The 9,746-nt window shown below is 35.4% G+C and overlaps 1 protein-coding gene across 1 annotated transcript; it reads left to right on the forward strand.

Moving 5' to 3' along the window:
- The first annotated feature begins 3,718 nt into the window (after positions 1–3,718).
- LOC105621328 (ion transport peptide) lies at positions 3,719–8,860 on the forward strand. Its single transcript, XM_012202793.1, has 2 exons — positions 3,719–4,089; positions 8,749–8,860. Exons 1-2 carry the CDS (start codon positions 3,719–3,721, stop codon positions 8,858–8,860), a joined length of 483 nt encoding a protein of 160 aa, XP_012058183.1.
- Positions 8,861–9,746: the final 886 nt, after the last annotated feature.

Below are 9,746 nucleotides of genomic sequence, written 5' to 3' on the forward strand. Positions count from 1 at the left end.
CCGTCTTATTTTATAGCCATTAACCAAATCTGGCTTGTAAATTACGATGAACACGTTGCAGCGCGTTATCACACACGGCGATACCTTCGTAAGTCGCTCCACATCGGTTGGTTAAAAAGCGCCATTATTTACACGTTGAGATTTTTACGGAATGGCTGGTTCTTGCGCCGTCCGTCGGTACTAAATATTGTATAATGTAATCTGCCTGTAAGTAAGTCGAATGTGTTTCGCTTCGTGAGATCGACCCAACTGGACCCCAGTGCGCACACTGTACCGTTTTTTTTTTAAAGCCGGCTCATTTACCATCTCGCGGTGTCAGAGGCGAGAGCGACGGTTCCGCGGCGCATATATCGATGCACTTTATGCCTCTGTGTGGTCCGGTTGTCAATGCAGCCGGGAAATTTAAGATAAGAGGCCCCACGGACTTAAATCCGGACGCCAGCCATTATCGAAATCGGGGCCAAGCGGAAAGTTAAGTCCCCCACCTTAAAATGTACCAGTGCAACTGGGCCTAATTTATGACATCTTTACGCGCCCCGTCAGTCCCTCCAGATTTTTCTCACACGCGTTATCCCGATCTCCCAAGACGAAATGAGAGAGAGCTGCGATAAGGATAATCGAGGAGATTTATTTAGAGGATTGCGACGAATGTTTATAAATTTCTTTTTTCTGTATTCATTAAAGAAGAAAAATCCGCGATTTTAGAAAGTACACGTTTACAAATTAAACATTTCGTTTAAATATCTTGAATAAATTTATTGCCCAGGATATTTTTAATTGCGTCGTTCAATTGACAATTTATGTATCCATTATATAACTCAATGTTTAATAGATACATAGATTATTTTCGATTTATAGTGAATACTTGTTTCGTAACGAGACTCCAATTCTATATAAATACGAAGAACATTGTATCCAATTTGTTAAGATTCAAAGTAATGTGTAAAAATAAGATTAAGAATAAGCAAAATTCAAGATAAATGTTGTAAGGTGTTAAGTAATTTATTAACACTTTATTAACAAAGATGATAAAAAAAAGATGATAAAAATATTATCACTACATTCAGTACTGTTAATATTTTCATTAGTAAAATTTTCTTTATTGGTAAGATAAAAGAGAATATAGAATGATACATTTCTCTTAGTATTAAAAATTAGATACAATGTTTTTTGTATTTATATATAGAACTGGAATTTTTCATTATGAACATATTAATAAATTGCACCTAACGATCTTATCTTGTATTTTGTTCGTTATTAGCCTTATTTCTGCATATTGATTTGCAAACGAGCTGTATGAATACTTATTTACTGTTAAGATTTATCTTAAAATACGTAACCTGTGAAATATTTATTTCCTTTCATATGGCCCTAAGAAATTCGAGATCATATTAATATTTCAAGATTTCATTTCATTACTTATACGGAATGTAATTAAATTAATTAAACAGAGGTACCGCTTACATATACTCGTGACATATATTTACTTTCACCTTATTCAAGACGCCTAGAAATTCTAGTTAAGCCATTGCGATTACGCGATAATTGCAAAGATTAACGATAGATTCAAGCCCAAATCAATTAAGTAGCAAACGAGGAGGCTTTAAAGATGGAAAGATTTTGGCTCTTTGATACAATGCCGCTCTGATGGCAGGTTCACACCGGACACGTTCCGAGAAAGTCAATCCCCGAAGAGAAATGAGACAGATCTCGGAACATGTCCATTCTTTCCTGCAGAGACAAGCGATTACCTTAAGAAATCTATACGAGAGCAGAGAAAGAGAGAAGGGGGGGGGGGGGGTAAAAAGAAAGGAGGGGTAGAAAACGGAAGAGAGTGAGAGGAGAGCCTTAACGATCTCAGGATGCGGGCGACTTTGGGGGCAAATTATCGGCCTACGGCCAATTACCAGGTGGAGGCGCCGATATATAGAAGAGAGCGGTTGCCGGAGAAGTTCCGAGAATCGTCCTGGCGGCTAAAAATAAGATCCCACCCGGGAGCGGTGATTATGTTCCGAAAAAAGAAGAAACCAGGCGAAACGCTCGCTCTCGTGTGCAGGTGGTGAGTGGGATGAGGAAGAAGAGAGGTGGAACGAACCATGGATGGTATAGATGATACAGACTTAAGAGAGAAAAAGAGAGACACAGGGAGAGAGAGAGGGGAGAGGGAGGAGGCGAAAAGAAAGAGAGTGAGAAAGGAGGACCTCCTCGTGGTGATCGTGCGCTGGGGCCTCGGTTAATGAAGTTGTCGGTTGAGGACGTTTACAGGTAGAGCCTACCTGCGTGTGGTCCATTCACAGCGACTGCTGCAGGACTGGTTAGGAGTTGCTTTACATCTCAACCTGTGTGTGTGCAAGCCGGACCGGCCGGCCGGTCAATCGAAGGCGAAGGAGGAGGAGAGCGAGAAGATGATGAGATATATTGATATACCTGACATGCGAATGTCCGTCGTTACATATATGAGTGCTCTCGATGAACAGTCATGCCACAATGACATCGAATCGCGAGGTCAAATTCCTGGTTTCTCTCAAAGATCATGTTTTTAAACATCTCATTCCGAAAGAATTACCTTCGAACTGCACGATTGTTTTAATCTGATAAAACAATATGATTGAAAGATAGGAAAGGAATAGAAAAGAATTTCGCAACGAGTGAAAAGATGATTCTTTAAAAAAAATTTTTTGAAAAAGCTTAGCTCCACACGTGGTGAACTTCACGATTTATTACCTACAATCCCATGAACGCCAGAGGAAGGTTTGATTTTAAAATCATTCATTCTTAAAGGAAGGTGAAAGCTGAAAGAGCCAGCTTCAGCTTTAAAATATCTTTTTAGTTTCAATTCATCCAATTTAATTACGAAAATATTATATCTATTATTTAAAAAAGCCGAAAATAATGACAAGATTATAAACACATTCCTAGTGTATGCCAAAAATAGAACGAACAATTCTAACTGAGCAAAGAGTATTTAGGATACATTCCTAATAACATATGTAAATGCTTTCGTTGCTATGTTATGTCGTGCCAATTTCGTCGCTAATCTTTCAATTTAGTCTGTTATAAAATTAATTTTAACACGAGTAATTAAAAATATGAATTAATTTATTAACATTAATTTTAATTTTAATTAATTTTATATATATATATATATATATATATATATATATATATGTGTATAAAAGTTTACATTAATCTCAATTATTTAGAAAGTAATGCGTGTACTAATTAAATGATAAAATCTATATACACAAATTTAAATGTTAAGTATGTCTGATTCTGTATAATAAATATATAAATCTTTAAATAATGATGAATCATATGAGTATAAAAAAATTTTATGTCACTTTAACGAATCGCATATTTTTTCCATTATCTATCAATCATGTAAATAATCTAGCCACAGGTATGTGTAGGAACAAATAGTACGGTGTCTATAAATATGGAATTCTTGGCAATTGACGCTAATAAGCAAGTTGTAATTAATGGAAATTACTTTCTATATCTTATAGAAGTAACATATAAAATTTTACAGTAACATATAAAATTTGTAAACATATAAAAGGCAATAAAATACTTTAAACAGAGATAACAAAGACAATATTTTTTTATTTAACGAATCTAATCAAAGAATCTTCGAGAATGTAGCATGTGACTTATTTTTAAGTCGAAATTAGAAAAAAAGTTGCAGTTTAATGACTATAGCTCTTTTTTTTTTCAGATGATGCATCGACAGCAGAACACCCAGTCATCATCTAACGACGAATTCGCGATGTATCCATCGGCCGCGTATCATTCCTCGTGTTCGACGCTACTCACGTCGACGTCGTCATCGTCGAGGTCGTCGTCCGCGAGGTCGTCCTGTCCATTATTGATGTCCGTCCTCACGTGGTCGCTGACGTTACTATTGATCTCGTCCTGCATCGGCCTAGGCGCGGATGCCGCCAGCCTTAGCGGCCATCCTCTGGGCAAAAGGTCGTTCTTCGACATCCAGTGCAAGGGCGTGTACGACAAGAGCATTTTCGCCCGTCTGGACCGCATCTGCGAAGACTGCTACAACCTCTTCCGGGAACCGCAATTGCATATGCTTTGCAAGTATGTTTAATTATCCACAATGACTAGATACTTTCGCGACAGTCGAAGACTGACGCGTGTTGCTGCTGTTGCTCCGTGACGATTTAGAGCGTAAAATCGATGGAAGATGAGATATTCGCAATCGTCTGCGATGACGCGATTGATAGAAACATGGTAATCTTGATATAAAAAGGAATTTAAAGTTATGATCTATCATAGGATTGCAAAATTAGAAACCAGGGAATTGTTAAGAAATTTGCAAAATTAAAATTCTTGGGTTTTGGAATAAATTAGATGGATAAATAGCTAGATGTCAATTTCAATTTGAGACCTCAATTCGTGAAAAATAAACCATTAAGATATTCTAATTTTGTATTTTAATTTTTTATTTCAAAAATATTTAATATTCACATGGATGTGTCCAAATGGATGTGTCCAAAAAGTTTTTTATATATCTGCTATTATTTTTATTTTTTTATCATTTAATATTATATTATTTAAAATATATAATTAAGTATATAACATAAAAATATATTAAAAATATATTTCAATACTTAATTAGCAGTTTATTCCTCGAGATCTAATTTAATAATCTTCATGTTATGCTATTTGCAATTCGTAAGATCGATTTGAGGACTGCAAACTCGTTTTTTCATCATAACTCCACAATCTCGGAGAAGTTAAATTAGCAAATGCATATTTTATATTTGATCGAGAGATTCTATGCAGAAATAGATGTGACCGAAAAAAATTGAGTGTAATTCTAAGTAAGTAAGTTCTTGTGCATAATATGCGAGATTCATTTCACGGGCTGAGACGGATTTCTGAAAATATTATCATGGATAGCAGAAAAAAACTAGCCAGAGAAAATTCTACCGAGTTCTGACGGTGAAATAATTTCGCGAACGACTTCCGCCGTGTGATTTCTACCTTGAAAAATGTCGGCGGGGAACAACGCCAAGGTGGACGTACCTTTGTACGTATACACACACGCATGCACATACGTACACACACACACACACGCGCGCGCGCGCGCGCGCGCACACACACACACAAAAATGCACGCGTGCTCTGCTCTCAGTATCGATACGCATGTATATGCAAACGTACATAGAGGCGCGCGTTCACCATACGTCGGCACGCGTATCGAAATGGAATGAGATTTCTCTTCTATTTATAGCTCGTGTGAGCGAATACCAACGCACATCCGCTGCTACCTGCCGTTTGTGCCGCGCCGCGTTAAGCCGCTTAACGGCCGTCTCAAAAGAGCTATTGTGTGACGAGCGAGCGGGATCAACGTGAAAAAGAGACGGATTGACGAGCTAGCTCGAACGTACGTAACGGCATGTAGCTAAATTTAGGAAAAAATTTCAACCTTGTGTCAAGATGTGAAATGACGGGAAAAAGCAGACCCATTGAGGTGAACCGCAATTTAAAGAATATTGGCGGAATAATCAAATCTTTTCACTAAGCGAAAATATTATTTTTGCAAATATTATTTTTAAGTCGAGCTAAAAAAATTTTTTTTTTTGGAAGCTTAATTTTTTAAGTTGTATTGCAATCTATTTTAATTTATTCGAGTTCGCGGTTTAGAGCCAGGAATTAGATTGAAATGAATTGAAATAAATTAATATCTGTGGGTATAAATTCAATTCTGTTCATGAATAGAAAATAATATGATTTGAAAATAAATTTCTTGTAAATATTCTTTTGATTTTACAATAACATTTATAATTCCTTCTTTATAAATATGACATATTCATTTCGATCGAAATAGGAGAGAATATTCCTATTCAATATTGTTACTCAATATTGTATTCAATATTGTACTATGGATATAAATTCAGGATTTATATATTTCAACTTTTTTTATTTAAACAAAAGTATGTATTTTCATAATTTTGAACTGTGATGTTCACAACTCAAAGAAATTCACAGCTTACAAATTATGTTAAAATTTTTTTTAATTGAAATGAATTCAAAAACGAAACTTCTTTCATAATTTTGAATTGGGATGTATTTATGGCTAACTTATTTAAAATCTAAATATTTTTGGACTCAAATGGATAGAAATATAAAATGTGCTATTCATGTTGAATTTGGATAATTCATGTTCATATTTATAGATATATTATGTTTTGATTGAAATGAAGTAAAATGCGAAATAAGCTACTTATTCATCACATTGAATATGAATGTATTCATGTGTGTGTTATTTTATTTTTTTATTGAAATGAATTAAAATATTTAATTATTTTTTTATTGAAATGAAATAAAATGAAAGAGCTATTCATCACGTTGAATTCAGATATATTCATATCTTGAATGGATTTGAAAAACTAAAAACGCGAATTCGGAAATGTCGAAATGAATTCGTTTTTATTTATTTCAATTTATTCTCGTTTACTAGGATGAGAACGATATGTTTTACGTTCATTCGTGAAACATTTTTCAGGATTTTCGAGCTACGAGCTGCTGCCTACGAATGCAACTTGTGTTAATTGTGACGTAATTCATTATATTGTTTTAACTCTCTGCAGGAAGGAATGTTTCACCACGGACTACTTCAAAGGATGCTTAGACGTCCTGCTGCTAACGGACGAAGTCGGAAAGATCCAAATGTGGATCAAGCAACTCCACGGAGCTGATCCCGGGGTTTAGGTAGCCTTTTCTTTTTAGTTTATGATTTCTCCCTTTATTTGCCCCTTTTTATGTTCTTTCCGCTTTTCGCAAATATAAAGAATTAACTATGTCCGCTTGCACTTCCACTATCCTTCCTCGTCTGCTCTCGTCTCGATATACGTTCATTCATCGGGAAACATTAAATTGTTTCTCGATTTATTTACGCAATCTTTGCATATAACGATTGTACGTAAATATCTTGTAATATTTGTAATGCTAAGTTTGCCGTAAGTAATGACGAGTATATAAAAAAATCGTGAATACATTAAGTGATCGAGTTGTGCTTCATCAATCGCAGCGGTGTTTGGATCAAAAATTACGTACAAATGTTTCAGAAACTATTAATAAACGATAACATCTAGTAACGAGTAAAATGAATTATTCGCCGAGTTAAATAGCAAACGCATTATCGAATATGGCTGCATTTCATTTCGTGACACAAGTATCGTTGTATCTTTTACTCGTGGTATGTCAAGAAAGATAGAATAATACTTTTGTATCGACTTATAGCAGTAAAGTATTGTAAAAGCCTGTATTGATAATTCGTAAGTTTGTGTAGGAGAGATTAAGTTCTGAACAGAAATAGATATCGGGATTGATCGAGTTTCTACTTATCCCTTTTTTTGAATTTATTATATTCCCGTTACAATTACTTTCAATTATATTTTTGTTGCATTTTGACATCATCCCCTGGACGAATATCCACGCGTATTATAGTATCTTCGCATCGAGATAATGAGTATGAGATATTAGGTAATTCTACGCAAGAGAGAAAGAAAAAAAAGAAAAAATCTTATAGTAGCGAGCAATGCTGCAATAGATAAAGATGAAGTGTTGGAATTTATCATAATAGAAATTATAAAGAATCTTAGCATCTTCTTCGAAAATGTTGGCGAGTAATAAAATAAATTTTGAACAATAATTAATACGAATTAATATGAACAATTAATAGAAATATGAATAATATATCTGTTAATTATGTTTAAAATTTAATTTGACAAAATGCAGCATCGCTGGCGATGTAATATACAACATCATCTCGTACATTCTGACTTCACATTATCTACATTCAGAGAAAATACAAAGTGATAACAACTATAAAAGTAATAACTATACAAATTTTATATAAAATTAACTTATATATACAATAGTTGAAAAAATTATTTTATAATTAATTGTAAAATAATTTATTCAACTATATATACATTAATTCTACATATAAAATTTGTGTAGTTGTCACACCTTCATAGTTGCCACTACAATATGTTTTTGTCTGATTGTGAGTGCACTTTGACGTACCTTTTGACTTTTTGGAGACAACGATTTTTTTACTGTTTTTACGAGTTTGCAAACGAATGTTTTACATTTTGATTTTTTATGCCTCTTCGACATTTTTTCAGGACAATGATTAAGCAGATTGACTAGAAATACTTTTTTCTAGGTGGCGATATCTGCGATTTTGCGCTGTTTGACATTTTTGAATTTTTGATATTTTTGTGATTTTTTTATAACATGAAACAATTCGCGCTCTACTCGTGATACATTAATTCTCGATGTAGAGTGTCGAAAATCAAGCCTTCCCACACGTGTCCCAATGTCTCCCTACGCACTAACAATTACTAACTATCACAGATTTGTTCGCTAAATATGTCTATCAATACGAAATGTCGATGCACATAAAATTCTCAAGCTTTCTGTTCGAAGTGCTACTTGCGAATATCAGAATTGTAACATTCCTATTCATTTTTCAAAATTTATAAATAAAAATGTGTGAAATATGTACGTTATTATTGAATCTATGTAAAAATTGTAACTTTCTAAATTTCAAAACTAATGTAAAATTTTGCTATAACCAAAGTTTTTCAACTATTTACCAATCTATTGAAACAAATTGCGAACAGATCCAGTGAACGCATTACGTCCAAGTTTTAGTAATTAATCGGTATTCACCAATGAACTAATTGATTTTTCTGTTCTCGATCTTTGTTCGAATCACAGGCAAGACTGCTTCAGCACACAATACTTCACGAGCTGCATCCAAGCGCTGCTGCTTGAGGACGAGAAGGAAAGGTTGCAGGAGATGGTCGAGTACCTAGGTCGCAAGAAGTAAACGGAACATGGTCGGAGCAACGACGCGCCGCACCACGAAGGAGACACGTCACTCGGCGCACACATCCTCACACATATATGCATGCATACAAGTACACGCATACACATACAAACATACATATGCAAAGACCAAGAAGTAGATCGATGTAGAACACGGTCTGAAAAAAGGATTACAAGAAGAACGAAGAAGTGGACCTCGGCGCGACGATCATCATTGTTTCGCGAATTTCGAGGAGTCTCGAGTCTTACGAGATTTAATTCGATACCCTTCTTCACCTGAAGAGGGATGATCAGACGTCGCATTGGAGAACAGTGAACACGCCGAGCGAACCGCGTATCGATCTCCGAATTCCGAAGAAATCGTTAAAATCTTTGTCAGAGTCCGGATAGTTTCATCTGGAGATGATAAACTGGAGAACGGTACGGTAATACTTACGACGTCTATGAAGTTCAGGAAGAACTCGCGGTGAGAAATTCACGGCCACACGGAATGTGCGATCAATGCGATTCATCTGCAAACTCGAGACGTGGTTTTGATGTCCACGTAATATAGCGAGGGATATCGCGAACGTCGTTCTGTACTAACATCGGCGAGTACTCGCGGTGCGACGAGAGTACGATTGAGAGAATTCGCAGGGAAACCGGGAAGAGAGACGGCGATTCTCTTCGCGGTGAGTCGCGTTGTTGCTTGACACAACGAAGAACGAAGTTACACAATAATATACTAAATAATGAGCCACGGGGAGCGAAATGATACGATTGAGCCATACAAGTAAACACTCACACACTCACACAGCGAATCTATACGAATTCTAGTCGATAAAATATCTGCGCTCTCGCGCACCACGCCACTCGTTTTTTTTATTCGATTAATCATTAATTAATTA

This window comes from Atta cephalotes (genome assembly GCF_000143395.1).
Source record: "Atta cephalotes unplaced genomic scaffold scaffold00033, whole genome shotgun sequence".
NCBI lineage: Eukaryota > Metazoa > Arthropoda > Insecta > Hymenoptera > Formicidae > Atta > Atta cephalotes.

Bases quoted from the DNA above. Each gene is read 5' to 3' on its own strand.
- LOC105621328 (XM_012202793.1), top strand. From the start codon at position 3,719: ATGCATCGACAGCAGAACACCCAGTCATCATCTAACGACGAATTCGCG. The intron at 4,090-8,748 runs GTATGTTTAATT...TTCGAATCACAG, and splicing joins CAATTGCATATGCTTTGCAA to GCAAGACTGCTTCAGCACAC.